The 19,487-nt window shown below is 34.6% G+C and overlaps 1 protein-coding gene across 1 annotated transcript in view; it reads right to left on the bottom strand.

The window, feature by feature from the left end:
• Nucleotides 1-19,487, bottom strand: part of CD109 (CD109 molecule) — a 167,461-nt gene that overhangs the window by 22,597 nt on the left and 125,377 nt on the right. The window contains exons 21-26 of the mRNA XM_044673921.1: nucleotides 17,710-17,928; nucleotides 14,567-14,711; nucleotides 12,195-12,371; nucleotides 5,061-5,142; nucleotides 3,387-3,615; nucleotides 1,240-1,405 (exon numbers count right to left, since the gene is read on the bottom strand). Of these exons, the coding sequence (XP_044529856.1) occupies nucleotides 1,240-1,405; nucleotides 3,387-3,615; nucleotides 5,061-5,142; nucleotides 12,195-12,371; nucleotides 14,567-14,711; nucleotides 17,710-17,928 (1,018 nt within the window). The remainder of the gene's footprint in view (nucleotides 1-1,239; nucleotides 1,406-3,386; nucleotides 3,616-5,060; nucleotides 5,143-12,194; nucleotides 12,372-14,566; nucleotides 14,712-17,709; nucleotides 17,929-19,487) is intronic.

Here is a 19,487-nt window from a genome sequence, read left to right as displayed (position 1 = left end):
GAAGCAACCAAGCTATCCTTCAAGGATGTCTGTTTTGCTGTCCCAAAATCTGGATGAGTCTTGTACCTGGGCTCTAATAATGAGCCCTCCTTGGTCTCATAGGGAAAGGAAGGTCATTGCTAGCCCCCATTTCCAAACTTCCAACCAGTTGTGTTCCTCCCTGGTAACCAATCATTTTGTACTCAATCCCATGAGGCCATCTGCCCTGTTCTGCGCTGTGTTCTGTACTCTCCTAGCTATAAAAGGGAAACTGTCCTTTTGCTCTTGATCTTTGGCATGAATGGAGGCAAGGCACTGACCTATTTATTGGCAGGTAACGTGCCCCTGCTAATAAATGTTGTCGTGCTCAGGGACCGGCCTCAGTTCACCTTTTTGTTCAAATTCCATTGAAACATGACTTTATCCACAATGTCTAGATGAGAAAAGGACACTAAAACCAAACTGTATTCTGCTGCTTTACAAAGTATCTGAGGGAAATCACAGGCATCTTGAAAACTATAAATAAGGACATGAGGGTTTTTATTTTATTTTGCTTTTCCTCATTGCAAAAATGTAGATAGTAAACTGCATTTCTCAACAAATTTTCTTGTACACAGAAACAAATTTTCCAAAGCATGACTTGTCTAACAAGTTCAAATGATTCCAGTTCCTTAGAATGCCGTGGAATTTTTACTAAAGGGTAAACTGAGGCAGGTTTCTAAACAAGATAGCATTTATTAGGCAAGATAGTGTAGTGCCTAGAGAATTAGCCTGAGAGTCACAAAATGACAGGATCCTAGATTTATTTCTGGAAGGGACCCTAGAGGCCATTAAGTGCAAATCTCTCATTTCTACTCAAAACAGCTAGCACTTATGTGGTACCTGAAAATCTGAGAAGTCTTTTATAATCTCGTCTGATCCTCGAATCCTGGGAAATAGGTGCTATTACAACTCCATTTTACAGTTGAGGAAACTGAAGCATTAAAAAAAAATCAAGTGACTTGCTTAGGGTTAAATAGGCATTAAGTACCTGAGGGAGAATTAGAACCCAGATCTTTGTGATTCCAAGGCCTGTGACCTGTCCACCATGCTTTCCTTTATTCCTGGATAAGTCTTACAACCCTCATTTCCCTCAGGAAAAAGAGGAAAAGCCACAGAACACTGGCAGATCTGTAGTCTAGGGTTCCCTACATCAGAGGAATCACAAGTCCAATCCAAAATGGGAAACAATTTCATAAATAATAAAAAGAATATACTTACCTTCATGTTCTGCTCTCTGGTTCAACATATCCAAAGCTTCTCTCCCTTCAGTACTTTCCACAGATGACAGCGCATAACTTATGAGAGCTAGAGTATAATTATCTGAAACACCTTCCCTGAAATGTGACTCCAAAAACTCAACAGATTTTCTCATATCCATGGAAGACTAGATAGACAGGTAGATAATAGAGTATTAAAATAAAACCACTTCCTAACTTTTAAATAACAAGGCAAAAAATAAATAAATAAACAAACAAACAAACAAACAAACAAACAAATAAATAAGTGAATAAATAGCAAGCCTGAATGATTCTTAGGGATCTGACACATTATCATTTTAAATCAGTGATAACTAACTTTTTTTTTAACCCTTACCTTCCATCTTATTGCTTGTATTTGATGTATTGATTTTAAGGCAGAAGTGTCAAGGGCTGAACAATGGCAGTTAAGTGACTTGTCCAGGATTCCACAGCTAGGAAGTGTCTGCATCCAGATTTGAACCCAGGACCTTCCGTCTCCAGACCTAGCTCTCTATCCACTGACTCATCTAGCTGATAACTAATTTTTACAACAAGTAATTAGACCTTGTACTCCAAAGGAAGAGGAACTACTGAGAAAATACACAGTGGATGTCAGTGCTTCTCCAGCTAGGAATGCTGACCCAAAGAGGCTAGGTATGTGCTTGGGGAGCAGAGCACATAATTCCATTTCTGGAGTGAACAATGTAAATTCAGGATACAAAATGATTTATCATGCCTAGTGCAGTGGCACACACCTAGAAGGTGCTCAATAACTTGACTATGATCATTAGATAGACACATGGGAATGCATATATACTCATATACATCTATATATACATATATCTTTATGTCTATACTAAATATATAGTGGTATTAGTATATTTTTAACTATAATAACACAACCACATATCTATAAATAAAACTAGATACCCCCAGTTTACAAATACATTTACAAATATAACAATATTGATACATAACTATATAATACTGTTAATATATTTAACAATTGGGATATATAGAATTATCAATTAATTCAGAAATCTCAGAGGATCATAAAGACTAGATTCAAACCTGAGCACAGCTGATTAGTTGAGCTTCCTGTCTTTCACCATTACTTCCCTCTCCTCCAACAAATATTTATCGAGTTTGAAGATTCTTAGCTAGGATCTTGCTTTTAATAATGCGAATAATAATAATTGCTAATTTTTATATACTACTTTAAGGTTTATAGTTTGATCTACAGATATTTCAAACATTTGTTCTCTACTGATAAAAATATTAAATAGTCCACTTATCTAAAAATAAAATACTGATCAGTAATACCTACAAAAGTTCGAATGATCATGAGAAAAGTAAAATCATGGATGTATCTAATGATCTTCCCTATGATTATTAAAAAGTTTTTTATATCTATGGGATATCTTTGGGCACCAGGTGGCACAATGCATGGAGTATAAGGCTTGGAGTCATGAAGACTCATCTTCATGAGTTCAAATCTGGTCTCAGACATTAGCTGTGTGACCCTGGGCAAGTCATTTAACTCTGTTTGCCTGTTTCCTTATCTGTAAAATGAACTGTCGAAGGAAATAGCAAATCACTCCAGTATCTTTGCCAAGAAAACTCCAAATGGAGTCACAAAGAGTCGGGCATGATTACAATGAAAAAAACAGAACATCTTTGGGAGAGTATTCATTTTAAGGAAATTAATCATTTTAGATGCTTTTAAGAACTTTATAGAAGTAATGGCATTAATAACAAATGGATCTTTCTATAAATAAAAAAAATCATTAGCCAAATGGTTAGGAAAACTTTTTTACCAAAATATATAACTTTTCAATTAAAAAAAACTTCTCCATTATAAATGAAAAAATAATGGCATAGCTTTTAATGTTTGCAAAAACTTTTAATGTTTGTGTTTTTTAAGAATATAATTTATACAATTCTTTGGCTTCTCCTGACACCAAACTAGCAAGTAGATTGTTGGAACATGGAAGCAAAGTAGTTATGTCCAAAATAGGTTCCTTATATGTAGATTTAGAAAGTAAGGTAATTGAGTCCTGGGGTCCTAAATTACCTCTTCTTTTTTATTTTCCATTGCTTATGTAAATATAACAAAAAGTTAAATACCTGATATTTTTGATAACCTAAGAGGGATGTCAAGATATAGGCAGTAAGGGTAACTGGACTATTATTGCCACCTTGAAGATCACTATGGATCACTCTTCCTGGTTCCCAGAATTCACCATTGGGTTTTATATGTTTCTTGAGCCAGGAAAATGTTCTGTGTAACACATCCTGATCGATATCTATATGAGAAGAAGCTTGAAGAAAACATCTTAGAACAAAAGCTGATAACCTAGATGGGGAGAAAAAACAGAACTTTTGAAAATAAAAATACATAATATTTCAAATATCATTAAATGAGCAAATAAATGATTTTTCCCACAGAGTATAATATAGGGATGAAAAGATGGTTGGGGGAAGGAAGCAAGCAGAATAGCCAGCAAAGAGGAAGATAACAAAGGACAGATGCTATGGATGCTATGAGAACCTGTGTCTTATATATTGTATAAATCTCTATATCCTATAAATAAAAATTTCCCTAAGTATTAGTTTACTTGCAATCTTCATCACCAAAAAAATAAATTTATGGTACTTTATTTGTAAAATATTCCAAGTATTAATGAAGGAAAAGCAAAATTATGCATGCTGTCTTATATCTGATGAAGTCAATTGAGTAAGACCTTCAATATTTATAATCCAGAACCAAACTGTGTTACTTTTGAGGAAAAACAATGAAAAAATGTCCTCTTCCATCAAATTCAGGGGAAGTAGGATGTCAGGTAGTATGACACTGAAGAAGGTACCAGTTGTACTTTACAAATTTCAGAAGAGAAGGAAAATGGAATACACAAAAAGAAGAGTCAATGTGATGAAATGGATAGGCACTGGATTTGGAGTTAGGAAGACATTGACTCAAGAGCCACTTCAGCTACCTACTAGCTCAGTGACTGAACAATTTTGTCTCTCCTATTAGATTGTATGATCCTTGAGGGTAGGGATTGTCTTTTGCCCTTTTTTTGTATCTCCTCTGCTTAGAACTTAATAGGCACTTAAAAATATTCATCGAATGAATAAATAGCATCTCTGGACCTTAGTTTTATCATCTGTAAAATGAAAGAGTTGGACATCCCTTCCAGCTCTAAATCTATAATGCTATGATAATGGGAAATAATCAGTAAGTCATCCAGAGGTAACATCATTCACAACTAGATCTGTTGTCACTGGTTGTGACAAGAACATGAAGAAGATTTCATAACGAATGTGTAACATTTCCATTTCCATTTCTCAGCAACAAGCCCAGGGGTTCATTCCAAGGAAGTGCCTGCACTCCCATCAATATGACAATTCTAACCAATAATTCCTTAGTACCCTCAACAATATGCTGAATTGCTTTTTATGGTGGAAATTTTTAAAGAATTTAGACAGACTATGCTATCCTTTTACTGCAGCATCATTCTCATGATTTATTCCTGTCAGATATACAATTATCTTAAAGCACTCCAAGTTACTGCACCTACAATGATGGAAAAATTATTCATCTTCCAAAAATATAAAAATGGCTTCTTCATAATGGACTTAGATTACTGCCTACAGAGAATCCCCCTCAAAGTTGGACAATGGTTCTAATGAAAACCAAGCTGCAAGCCAATTTCTTAAACATTTTCATCTCAGTGAAGTATCAGAATTATGTGTTCCTGATCTAAGACACAGATTAATTTTGCTGGCAGAGATACTTACCATGTGCTCCCAGAGGGATCACCATTTCCAAAAGCACTAAAAGAACCATCATCCCTTTGGTAGAGAAGTTCTCTTTGGTAGCCTGAAGACGTGAAAAGAGACAAGGATGTTAAGTATTATCAGCTTCTTATGGAGTATTCTAGTCCCCATTTTCTCATTTAAAAAAAAAAAAACAGAAAGGGCAGCTAAGTGGCTCAGTGGATTAAGAGTCAAGCCTAGAGAAAGAAGGTCCTGGGTTCAAATATGGCCATAGACACTTCCCAGCTGTGTAACCCTGAGCCAAGACACTTAACCCCAAATTGCCCAGCCCTTACCCTTCTACCTCAGAACCAAAACACAGTATTGATTCTAAGACAGAAGGCTTTTTGAGGCAGCTGGGTAGCTCAGTGGATTGAGAGTCAGGCCTAGAGATGGGAGGTCCAAGGTTCAAATCTGGCCTCAGACACTTCCCAGCTGTGTGACCTTGGGCAAGTCACCTGACCCCCATTGCCCACCCTTGCCACTCTTCCACCTATAAGCCAATGCACAGAAGTTAAAGGTTTAAAAAAAAAGACAGAAGGCTTTTAAAAAAACAGAGGTAAAAGAAAGAAGAAAAGCAGTCAAATACTTATGAAGTATATGGTCCTGCAAGAGATGTAAATGAGCTGGATGGCAGTAATAAAGTATGAAAAATAATTACACTAGTATCCAAAAATTAACATTCATTAGTACCAAAAACTGTCAGGTGATAATGACAAATTATTCATGGGTCAACGAACCAGGATGAGAAAAATGATTTTGGGATTACATGAGGGCCGAGCTACCAGACTGACAGAAAGACACATAGACAATCTTGCTGGGCAGTGACAAAGTTTAATGAGTGGGGGTACACACTTTATAGGGGAAATGACATAGGCTAAGGGATTAGGTAAGCCTTTTGCAGGAACAATGGTTAGTAATGATTTATATAAGGTGGAGACAATAGGTTTAGATTACCTCAGTAGCTCTAAACAAAGTTTTCTATAGGATAATAAATAACAAGTAAATATGTAAGCATCTAATCCAGATTCTCAGGGAAATGTTTAGCCTCAGAGGATAGAACAAGGACAGCCAGGGACAGCCAAGAACTTATCAGGTGCTTTGGGTGAGATCATACGTGCCTGGCTCTAGCTAGCTGATGGCTCTGGTTTTACTGGGGCCTATTCTCACTACTGGGGGCTACAAAAAAAACCAGTCACTTGAAATAAGGGACCTATTCACCCCCACAAAAGCAAAGAAATTAAGATTTTTTAAAAGACCAATTTTTACCATTTTATTCTTTATACATCCAAAATTATTTATTATCTATAAAAAGCTAAATATAGAGCCCAAGACTAAAAGTTTCAAATGAAAATTAAACAGGAAAGCCTCAGGTCACTGATAGCAGAAGGAAGAAAAGAAAACACTCAAAAGACAAAGAAAAGTGGTGCAGAATAAGGCATATATATTTTCATACATTGCTAATATGAAAATATGTTATACATTACTGTATATATTATATATGTGTGCATATATATGTTATAAGGACTTTGTTTTTCTCTTTCTCCCAAATTCAAGGAGGTGGGGATAAAGCAGCAAATAAAAAAGGGGGAAAGAATGAATGAACGAATGAACAAAAGGAAGGAACAAAGGAAGGAAGGAAGGAAAGAAAAAAGAAAAGAGAATGAGATCACTTATTTTTTAAATGCATGGAGAAAAGAAACAAGAACAGAAAGAAGCACTAATAAACAGTACAGATTTGAAAGCTTAAAAAGAAAAGCAAATTATACATAATAAAAGTCTGCAGCTTATGTAAAATCTTTATTTGTCTACTATATATCTGGAAAGGTTCATTTTATTTGACATTTGTTAAATTAATAATAAAAAAACAAATAGTCAAGTAAAGGGAATATTTTTGCATAAACCTCAGATCATTACTCATTTTTGAACATCAAAGTATAAACATTCATAAAATAACAGTTTGAGTTGTAAAGACCATAGAAGCCAACTCCTCCATTTTACAGATGAAGAACTTAAGACCCAGAAAAGCTAACTGATTTGCCAAAGTTAACACAGAGATATGAGATAAGTATTGGTGGGATTTGAACCTGGGACCTCAAACTACATATCCACTGCTCTTTTCTATGGTACTTTCTTTTCTATCTCTTACTCATTAAAAAGAAAAAGCCATTATTTCTTCTGTCATTTCACTCCACAGCAAGGGGAGCAAAGTTCATGAATTTTTAAAATATTTTCATAACAATATTTCAATATAATTGGTTTCCTTTATATTCCTATATATTTTATTTTATGTATCTTAAAACATTGTTCTGAAAAGAGGCTTATAAGTTTCCCCAGACTGCCAAAGTGCCCTATGAAACAAAAAAGGGCCATAAGATTGCTCTACTCTGTGGATTTTTCTTTCCTCTCCCCAAGAGAATCATAAATATGAGTTCTGATTAAGGGGAGAAAGTCCCCCTAAAAGTAAAATTCTCATTAAACAAATCACTATGCCACATAGAAAATCAAGAACCTATGCTTTAAGTAGTGTTGGAACTTTGGAACAAAATTTTAAATAGGAAAAACTTAAAAGCCCAATTTGTATAAGTCATAGGCAGATCTCGCATATTTCAGACTCTGCTTATCATGATACTTACTACTTATTTTCATTTGCTAAAATGGAGATTTATCAGAAATTAAGAGATTTCTTTGAATAACCTCAGAACTCTGACTGAAGCAGCAACCAAATATGACTTCAAAAGAGGGAAGATGAAATGCAATCCCACCTCTTGGCAGAGAGATAATATGGGTACAAAACCAGATGTGGCCAATATGTCAATTTGTTTTTCATGACTGTTCATATTTATTATTCATATTTACTATTAATATTTCAACTGGATGGGAGAATTATGGGACTAAGGTTGGTACATAATAAGAAACATGGGGGAAGAAAAAGATTATAAATTTATTAATTTAAAAATCAAACTACATGTAAATGTTTACTAAACAAGTTTAGGTAGTCATATTTATGCTCAATATTAAGTTTAAATTAAATTTTCATTTAAAAAATTAATAATTTTACCATAAAAATAAACACATCCACCTTTTTAACATCCTACTTCTTTCCTCTTCTCAAAAAGCTACCTGGTAAAATTTTTAAAAATTAATATTCATTATAACGAATTTAACAAATTATTGCTGACACCAAGTTCAGAAATTCTGGATAGGTCATTCTTAATCCCTTTCTTTGTCTTCACACTAACTACATCAGGAAAGCAGAGTATAGTAGAATGGGGACAGAGAGTCACAGAAATACTGAATAATTTTCTGGTTTTTTAATAACTCTCTTAAGATCTCAAAGATGGTTAACAGTGGAACTCAGTATAAGACCCCAGACTCTGACTTATAAACCAGGATTTTATCTACCATACAGGCTCTCTTCAATGCTTTGCAATATGAATAACCATAATCTAACTGTGATTTTTATCTTCTAAAACATGAAAACATTTTGGGGCCCATGTAAACTATGGAAAATATCTCTATAATCAGAATGACCTATCCAGAAGATGGGGGGGGGGGGGGTTGGGAAGGACGCTATGCCCTCTAAAGGCAAAAATCCTATCAACAATTATTGTTCCAAGTATGAGATATTGTAAAATTGGTCATGGAGATGAGGTCATGGAGATGAGATCAGTCCTCATGAAAATTACCTCTCAGGTGGCTGACCTCCAGAACTCTGCATCAACAACTACCACCAGTCCTCTGCCAGAGGAAGGCAACACAGAAAAAACAAAATATTGCATTCTCCAGTTCTGAAGTAAACCTCCTTTGCTTATTTAGCTGGAATAGGGAATGTAAATGTTGAACTATGATCATGGGTGATAGGAACTAGAAAAACATAACCTGCAGGGAACATATTCCCTATCTAAATCTGACTGCTTGGAGAATTCTGTATTAAGCAATATATGTGGAGTAACTTTATTTTTCTCCTAAGTCAGTTTTAATCTATTAGTGCATTTATAATGGCCAATTAATTCTTTGAAAAGAGTTAATCCAAAGAGCCAAACCTGAGACTTCCACTGTAGTGATACTCTAGGCTTATGGCTTTTATAAAGGAAAAAAGAACCATAATTTTCTTCCAAAATTTAGTTTAGCATAATTATAATGAAGTAAGTTTATCATAATTATAATAGCTAATATTGATGAAGCACTTTAAGGTTTGCATTTTTTTTATAAAAATTTCATTTTATCTTCACAACATCCCCAGGAAGCAGGCCCTTCTTCTCTTATTCATTTTTATAGATGAAGAACTGAGGTAGGCAGAGATTAAAAGATTTGCCCAAGATCATTTAATTAGTGAGTGTCATAGGCAGGGTCCTAACTCAAGTCTTCCAGACTCCAGATCCAGCACTCTACATACTGTGCCACCTAGCTTCCGATAGAGATAGAAAAATAGAGACAAAGAGACATAAGTGATAGATAGATAGATAGATAGATAGATGGATAGATAGATAGATAGATAGATAGATAGATAGATAGATAGATAGATTGACAGATAGATAATGGATGAACAGATTAGAGAGAGAGATGAATGGATGGATGGATAGATAAATAGATGATGGATGGGCAAATATAGATAGAAATCTGATATATACACATAAATATTGTGAATATCTATAAATGTGTATATTATTAATGTGAATTATTATTATTAAAATCTAAATTTAGTATGATAGAATCTTAGTTTTGGAGAGGACCTTAAAGAACATTTAGTTTAATAGCTCCCCAAATCAAGAATAATGTCCACAACTTTGTCAACAATTGGTCAGCAAACTTTTGCTTGAAGATTCCCAGAAATGAGGAAATCTCTTGCTTAGAGAAAGTTATAATTATTAAGGATTTTTTTATATTGAGTTGAAATACGGTTGGAAAGGCAGCATGATATAACGGAGAAAGGATTAGACTTGAACTTAAAAAGACATAGGTTTGACTCCCACCTCTGCCATTTACTACCTGTGCTACCTTGGGCAAGTCACAACCTCTCTGGGCTATTTGCTCATCTACAAAATGAAAGAATGTGACTATATGTTCTCTAAGATCCTTTCAGGATATCCCCAGGCCTCTAAATCCATGACTCCATTATTCCCTCTTTTTTTCAGCCTAAATTAAACATTCCTGTTCCTTCAATTAATCCTCAGATAGAATAGTTTAAAGTACTCACTCCATTCTAGTTACTATGTAAGTTAAGGTTATTAACCATTTTTGTGTCACAGACTCTTTTGACAGTATGATAAAGATAAACCTCTTTCAGAATAATCTTTTTAAATGCATAAATGATTAGGTTTAGATCATCATATCACACCCTAAACCAAGATAAATTCAGAATGAATAAATGACTTAAATATAAAGAAGAAAGCTATAAACAAATTAGGTGAACATAGAATAGTATACCTGTCAGATCTAAGGGAAAGGAAAGAATTTAAGACAAAGCAAGAGATAGAGAATATTACAATATGTGAAATGAATAATTTTTATTACATTAAATAAAAAAGCTTTGTACAAACAAAACCAATGCAACCAAAATTAGAAGGGAAGCAACAAATTGGGGAAAAATATAATAAAAACTTCTGACAAAGATCTAATTTCTCAAATTTATAAGGAGCTAAATCAATTGTACAAAAAAATCAAGCCATTCCCCAATTGATAAATGGGCAAGGGACATGAATAGGCAATTTTCAGATAAAGAAATTGAAACTATCAATAAGCACATGAAAAAATGTTCTAAATCTCTTATAATTAGATAAATGCAAATCAAAACAACTCTGAAGTACCACCTCACACCTAGGAGGTTGGCCAACATGACAACAAAGGAAAGTAATAAATGTTGGAGGGGATGTGGCAAAATCAAGACACTAATGTGGAGTTGTGAATTGATCCAACCATTCTGGATGGCAATTTGGAACTATGCTCAAAGAGCTCTAAAAGACTGCCTGCCCTTTGATCCAGCCATACCATGGTGGGTTTGTACCCCAAAGATATAATAGGGGAAAACACTTGTACAAAAATATTTATAACCTTGCTCTTTGTGATGGCAAAAAGTTGGAAAATGAGAGAATGTCCTTCGATTGGGGAATGGCTGAACAAATTGTGGCATCTGTTGGTGATGGAATACTGTAGTGCTCAAAGGAATAATGAACTAGAGAAATTCCATGTGAACTGGAGAGACCTCCAGGAGTGAAAGGAGTGAAAGGAGCAGAACCAGGAGAACTTTATACACAGAGACAGATACACTGTGGCACAATTGAATGTAATGGACTTCTAAACTAGCAGCAATGCAGTGACCCAGGACAACTATGAGGGACTTAGGAGAAAGAAAGCTATCTGCATCCAGAGGAAGAACTGTGGAAGTAAAAACACAGAAGAAAAACAACTGCTTGATCACATGGGTTGATGGCAATATGATCTGGGATACTGACTCTAAATGATTACTCTGTTGCAAACAATAATATAGAAATAGGTTTTGAACAATGATACATGTAAAACCCAGTGGAAGGGAATAGCTAGGTGGCCCAGTGGATTGAGAGTCAGGCCTAGAGATGAGAGTTCCTGGTTTCAAATCTGGCCTCAGACACTTCCTAGCTGTGTGACCCTGGGCAAGTCACTTAACCCCCATTGCCTAGCCTAGCCCTTACCACTCTTCCATCTTGTTTCCAAGACAGAAGGTAAGGGTTTAAAAACAGTGGAATTGCTCATTGGCTATGGAAGTAGGGGTGGGAAGGGGAGGGAAAGAACATGAATCATGTAACCATGGGAAAATAATTCTATATTAATTAATTAAATAAATGAATTTATTTTAAAAAATAAAGAAAAGGAAATTTGAAAAAAATAAATAATTGCTTGCTGATGTTTTAATTATTTGAACTAACTGAGAGCCAGATAAATCTTTCTCACATTTCCCTTTCAGTTTTCTCTAATTTATAACCACTTAGCTCCCTCCAAATCAGTCCCACCATTAAACACAAGAAATGTAAGATAAAGTTCATTTTGAAATGTTTGTACAGGGCTAATTATTTCTGAAAGATGCCCAAAAAAATTTTTAACAGCACATTGTTTAGTGTTTTTTTCTAAAATACTGACCTTGCCTCATAAATGAGATGGTTTTGTCTTTCACACTATCTGTCAGTTGTCTTGTGTTAGTCAGGTAATTCAAAATATAAATATTTGGAGCAAAGTTGATCATATTCTGTTCACCACAGCCATAAGGCATCCGAATCAAGGACTCTAAGCCATTGATAGAAGGCCCGAGAATATCTCCTATAAACAAAAGATTAAGTTGTTCAGGGTCATGCCATAAACACTCCATAACATTAACATTTTGATATTGGATTTCATTCACATAACCAAAGAATAGGATTAACTGTAACTAAAAACTGAAAATGAAAGTATACAGAAAACTATGTCAGCTGCTCCTATATAGACTCTAAAAGAGGAAAAATGAATAAAAACTAATGAACAAAGAATCATAATGGAGACTTACAGAAAAAGAAAAAAAAAAGGCCTGATGGAGACTTACAGGATTTTATGGATTGAATTTCATTTATTTGGAAAATATAAATAATTGCCAAGCCCATTTAATTGATTATACTGTTCTCCTGCTTAATTTGCTCAGTCATGGGAAGAAATGCTTTAAATCACAAATGAAAGAAATGAAAATCAAAACAACTATGAGGTTTCACCTCATATTGAACAAATTAGCAAAGGTGACAAAAGGCAGTCAGTGTTGGAGAGTTTATGGAAATCCAGGTACACTAGTGTACTGTTACCAAACTCACTGAAAGAGTTCATTCTAATAGAGACAGTAGTGTAAGTTTATAAAACAGGGCCCCCAAATAAAGATATGTCTATACATAAACAGTTGGGTATGATCTCTTTTCTGTAGGACCAAACCTTTCCAGAATTAGTCTTATTTGTTATTGGTACCAGACCACCCCTTGCTTGAGACTTCTCCCAGTTTTGCCCTTCTCATTACTACTTTAGCCCAATTCCTCCTGAAACATGAGTTTGGGACATCTATTCTTTAGTTCCACCTTTCTCACTGAATGACATTCCAACACTATGGGTGATACTTGGACAAATGGATTCCAAAGAATGGTGTTATGTAGAGATGGATGCATGGAATCCCTGCAAAATACAGGGACAGCCTCACCCAGAATTCCATGCATCTATCTCTACATAACAATGGGAGACTCAAGTTTCTATACAATATACTAATTCCTTCTGAGAAATCAGCTTAAATTGGATGTTTTTTGTTTTTGGACAAGTGGGAACATATGGAATAGAAGAGTAGAAAGGATTGTTCCCTGGGCAGACGTGAATTAACAGAGTCCCTGAGAGGGTAAGTTTGTCCCAGATCCTAAAATCCTGGTGGCCTGTCGTTGATATTAAATTCAGATGTTATTAATTAAAATTTTTCCTCAAGCTATATTCTATTTGTAAAACACAGCTGCACAATCATATTAGTTGGAGAAAGGTTATACTTTCATAGTGACAAATATTATTCTGATGCTAGTAAAATCTGAATTAAAAGAATGTGGTTCTCTGTTGCCCAAAGTCTGTGGGAAGACCCCTATGATATTAGTTATTTGTGTTCTAGAAAAGAGAGCAGTGAGCATTTAGCAGCTGGATTTCTCACAATTCTAGGAAATATCAAGATCTTACATACTTTAGAGCAGGGGTCGGCAACCTTTTTTGGCCGTGAGAACCATAAACGCCACATTTTTTAAAATGTAATTTCGTGAGAGCCATACAGTGCTCACAGTGCGCACTTCTGTAACAGCGCCTGAAAAAAAAATTGACTTTATGGCTCCTGCAGAAAGAGCCATACGTTGCTGACCCCTGCTTTAGAGATTTGGTGGCATCTCCTTCTGATCCTGCTCATTTTAAGTCTCATAAAAATAAGAAACTTTCCAACTTTAGAATAAATTAAAATTATTTTCAAATAAAAAACTCAGTTCAAAAGGTTAGATGTTCTCAAATCTGAGCTTACAGTAGCGTTTCTGCCCTGCATAGAACCTAAAAGAATTATGAGAATATAGTAAATTGTTCCATTCTGTATTAGGAAACCAGCTTTGTTTTACATGGTAATTTTCTCTCAAAGAACTGTGCTAATGTTATCAAAATCATCTTCCTGATTTTCCCAGAAAGACCTAAGTTCGTTCATTCAGGTGTCAAAACAAGTCAGAATCCAGGATTGATCAGTTAGGTGTTCTGGTTTTCTCTATACTAAAAATATTGCTTCTCTGTAACAATCCCTCCTACCAACTTATTCAATCAGAGATATATATGCTTTCCGTTACTTTATGGAAGAAGCCTCTTCACACCATAGTCAGAGCTCAATAGAGGCTGAAATCGTTTTGCCCCTACCTCCTGATACAGACTAACACGAGTAAAAAAAAATCTGTGCAATTTCAAATATCAAAAACACAGAAACTGGTATAATATATTCTTACCAACAGCTGTAATATGAATTTTTTCACTACCAATCACCCTGTCAGGAGGGAAGGTGAAGTTCAAACTTTGGGCTGTAGTTGATAATTTGTTGCCAGTCAGGTCCAAGAGGAGAGACTGTGAATATGATTTCTCAATTCCTTCAGGCTAATAAAACAAATAAACATAATTAATTCCATATCTGTTTAACAACCAGTTATAGAACTGACCTCATTATAAATGAGAATAACTTACCAGTTATACAGTACCTTAAATCATACTTGAAATAATTAGGCATTTGTGATGACCATTTGTAATAACCAAATACTTTACAAAATTCCTTCCTCCCAGCATCACCATGACATATTGCAAACATAATTAATCTTATTTTGCAAAGAAGTAAACTGAGGCCAAGAAGTTCAGTGTCTTGCCCAAGTTTACATTGCTAATAAGTGAAAAGTCAAGACTCAAATCCAAGTCATTAGAATGTAAATCCCTTAAAGGCAAAGCTGTCTTTTGTCTCTTTTTGTATCCTTAGTGCTTAGCATGAGTGTCTGGCAAATAGTAAGTACTTAATAAATGTTTATTGACTTATTGATTGACCAGGTCATTTGACTCCAAATCCAGAGCTCTGTCCATTGCACCACATGTTCCATCAACTTTATTTCAATCAATTAAACATTTATTAAGTGCCTACTATGTCCTAGAAAATGCATTAGAAGCTAAGAATAAAAACACCAAAAAAAACTTCCAATTTCTATTTTCAAAGAGCTTGTATTCTTTGAAAACTCTTCAAACACAGTAGTTTTTTTCATATTAAACTTATAGATTGTTGTATAATTGAATTTCTTTCAAAATATCTTTCCAAAATAATTGAGTCACCAAGTCTAAAAACAACAGAAGCAACTAGGAGCTTAGCTATTTCCAACAAGCATTTTACTCTGCTTTTATTCATTCATACAATAAACACTTACTGAGTGTCTATCATGTAGAGGGTGACTGTTCTAAACACTGGTGATATGACAACAAAGTTATCTCTGCCCAAAAGGAACACAGGACACAAATAAGTAAATGCAAGACAACTGGAAGACAGAGAAAGCACATTTCCTGGGGTCAATTCCTAAGGAATCAGAGAAAACTTCACAAATGAGGTGACACTTTGAGCTGCCATTTTAGATTTAATGAAAATGAAACAGAAATATATTTCAGGCAAGGGATATGGTTTGTGCAAATGCTCAGAGGTGGGAAATAGACTATATAGTCTGGGGAAAAACTAATAGATAAGTTTGACTGGAACACAGAGTGCATGAAGAGATAAAATGCAAAATAAGAGTGGAAATGTGGGTTGGAGGCAGTCATTGAAGATGTAAAATGCCAAGCAGAGGAGTTTGTATTTTGTCTTATGAACAATAGGGAGCCACTGAAAGTTTTTTGAGTAAGTAAGTGACACAGTCAAACCTATTCTAGGAAGTTATTTTAGCAACCACATAAAGGATGAATTAGAGGAAGAGAAAAATGCTAAGCAAAATATCAATCAGAAAGTTATTATAACAGCCTGAATTGTAGGTGATGAGGAGGAAAATTACAGTGATGACCAGGTAAATAGAAAGAAAGAGATAGATTCAAGAAATATTGTGAAGATAGAGTCAACAACACTTGGCAATTGATTAAATATGAGGAATGAGAGAAGTAAAAAATCTAGGATGACCCTGAGGCTATGAAGCTAGGTTACTGGAATGATAGATCAATAAATCAATCAATAAGTATTTATTTAGGATTTATGATGTACTAGAAGCTATTCTAATTTCTAAGGTTCTAAGAATGATGATATCCTCAAGAAAATAGGGAATACAGAGGAAGGGCAGATTCTTGTGAAGGAAAGATGAAGAGTTTAATTTTGGACACATTGAGTTTTTAATGACAAAGGAACATTCAAGTGGAGAGTCAGGTGGGACTTTAATTCTTGAGAGAAACTGAAAAAAAATGTAGATTTGAGTTGTCTATATAAAGATAGTTAGTCATTGAATCCAATTATAGCAGATGAAATCAGCAAGCAAAAGAGAATGAGGAAGGAAAGGAAACGGGGAATCTAGAAGTAGGGAGAAGGTATGTCAAGACAAAACCTTAGGAATACCACTGCTTAATAGGTGGGGAAAAGATGAGGAACCAACAAAAGAAGAATGAATAGAAACAGTCAAATAGTTTGAAAGGGGATAACCAGAAAACAGCAATATTACAAAAGTCAAGGGGAAAAAAAAGAGCATATAGGAGGAGTGGCTGGGCAATAGTGTCAATAAGAACAAAGAAGTCAAGGAGGCCAAGAACTGAGAAAAAACCTTTGGGATTAGCATTTCAGAAATAATAACAACTCGTATTTTTGGATGGCTTTAAGATATTTTAAGTGTTTTCCCTAGAACAACCCTATGAGGTAGGTGATTCTAGATTTTTATGCTTCTTTTAGGAGGAAGAAACTGAAAATCTGGAAATTTAAGTGACTTGTACATATTCATGTAGCTAGTAAATGCCAGAGCCTCTACTCTAACCAGGTTTACTGATTCCATGTTCAATACTATTTCCGCTAGGCCATGCTATTTACTCACTTGTAAAAGCAGTTTCACTAGAATACTGGCATAAGAAGCCAAGTTACCACGATTTGAAAAGAGAGTAGGTAATGATGAAAGAGGGTCAGGGAGAATTAGTGATGCTGGGATTTTGGCAGTAAAAGAGATAATAAGAAAGATACAAACAATAGCTTGAGGGGACAGCAAAGTCAAGGGTTTAGAAACATTCATAATATGTGTCCTCTAAGTTAAGATTTATTTAAAACAAGCCTTTGCATTTCTTCTTATATTGCCTAATTTGAGATTAATTCTCTGGGTTACCTTAAACATACTTGAATAGGAGACAATTTTAACAGCTCTCAAATGCAATTGACTATAACAGAGAATTGGCTATGATTCTATTTCTCAATTAATTTTAAAAGGGAAAAGTGACGCTCAAAAAAAATTCAAGAATGCAGTAAGTGATTATAAGAATCATCAAAAAGGAATTACTAGTTCTAGTTCTTTACTAAGAATACAATAGAAAGAAAAGTAGACATTCTACTAACTTCATTTCCTTTTTAACAAAATATGATTGCCACTGAATTAATCCTTCAAATATTTACCTTTACTAAAATGTTCTGGGTGATGGCATCAGAGGCACTAGGTGAAACTGCTGTAACAGTGATCGGAATCTCTCCTAAATACATTGGTTTGATTGGGAAAAGCACAGTTCCCCCATCCTCACTTGGCACTAATATGGACTGCTGATGTCCTGTGGCATTTATTTCATTAGAAGTCATAAGAATATCAAATTTGTCACTTGTCTCGATGGTTACCATCACCTGCAAAATAAAATAATAGAAATTTTGGTGGTTTTTTATATTAAATCTTTGACATTTATTCTACCTATATTGATTAATCTTGAGTCAATTCTAAGTATAGTTTCATAGCATCCAATTGTAACACAGCCCTCATCTGCAGTTAATGAAATAAAGATTTCATTTCAGTCTGTTTTCTTAATTAATTTTAATGAGTCAATGTGCCTGCTCCCTCCCCACACCCATGAAGCATTATTTTACCCCATCTAAGTGTTACTAAATCTAAATTTTCCATAAGTTTTCATTCTTATTCAAGCAAGTGATGCCAAAGATGATGAGAATAATAAGCCAATGGAGTGAGAAACAATGAAAAAATGGAATTAACGATAAAACTTGGATAGAAATGCTGTAGAAAAATTCCTGTTTGATCTATTTTTCCTCCCTTTCAAAATTTTTATCACAGTATTTTCCCTTTAGCTTAATCTTTACTGCAAGAGTATTATGACATTCCCCTACTCCTATGTCACTGGATGACTAGAATATGCAAAAAGAAAGGGGGAAAAAAGGTCTACTCTCAGATATGAATGCTATCAGCCTAATTTAGGCATATCCTTGCAAACTGCTCTACTTGAAAAACAAAGACAAAAACTTGATTTCATTCTCAATATCTTCCTCAAAAAGATATTTTCATTCATTGAAATCTGGACATCCTCCTCAGGACATCATGTTCTTTCCACTCCTCACTAAGCCTAGTCTTTCCTTTTCTTATTCCCCCTGAATCACAAGGACATGGTGGCATTCTTCTTGTTCCCACTGAGCCTCCTAGACTAGTGCTCTTCCACTATAATATAATTCAAAAACTTCTGCTTTGACATTCATATCATGATCTCAATCTCTCCCAATCCTGGTTACTATAGAAAGACTTCCTGGACAACTCTTCCCTCTTCCTTAATAACTTCAACACCAAGTTATGGTGAGAAATAAGGTTTCTTGGAGGAGGGAATCTTCAACAATTCAGTTCAAAAATATTGTGTTTATTATGTGCAGGGCACTGTGAAAAGGTGAAAATCTGATCTCAAAGAGCTTACAATCTAATGGGGGGAGGAGATGACACATATAAATAAAAATTATAAAAGGTGTGCTGTGATGAAAGCAAAAAGAGACTTAGACAAAGTATTCTCTGAAGAAAAAAAGAATATTTTGGACTGAGGAGAATAACTAAAGAGACCACATACTCATCTGGGTCATCGATAAACAAAAATAAATAAGGAGAAAGTGTTTTCTCAGGATGGGGCTTGAGCTAAATCTTGAAAAAAGTTATGGAAATAGAATAGCAAAAAGTAAATGGTAATTTATTCCAGGCAGAAGGAAATTTTTAAGAAAATATATTGGAAAAGAGATAGTAAAAAGACTGACCAAGCTAGAATAAAGAAATCATGCTGGGAAGGAATGAAAGAGGGGGAAGGCTTCATGTTGGTAATTAGTATTCTTGAATATTATGAAATGTAAGTAAATAACTCAAATATTCAATTTAAGAATCAACCACAAGCTTTTTTAAAATAACTAATCATAAGTCATATTGT

The sequence above is a fragment of the Gracilinanus agilis genome, chromosome 4, assembly GCF_016433145.1.
Source record: "Gracilinanus agilis isolate LMUSP501 chromosome 4, AgileGrace, whole genome shotgun sequence".
NCBI lineage: Eukaryota > Metazoa > Chordata > Mammalia > Didelphimorphia > Didelphidae > Gracilinanus > Gracilinanus agilis.
Note: the sequence above shows the minus strand (reverse complement) of the source record. Positions and strands in the feature narration are given on the sequence as shown.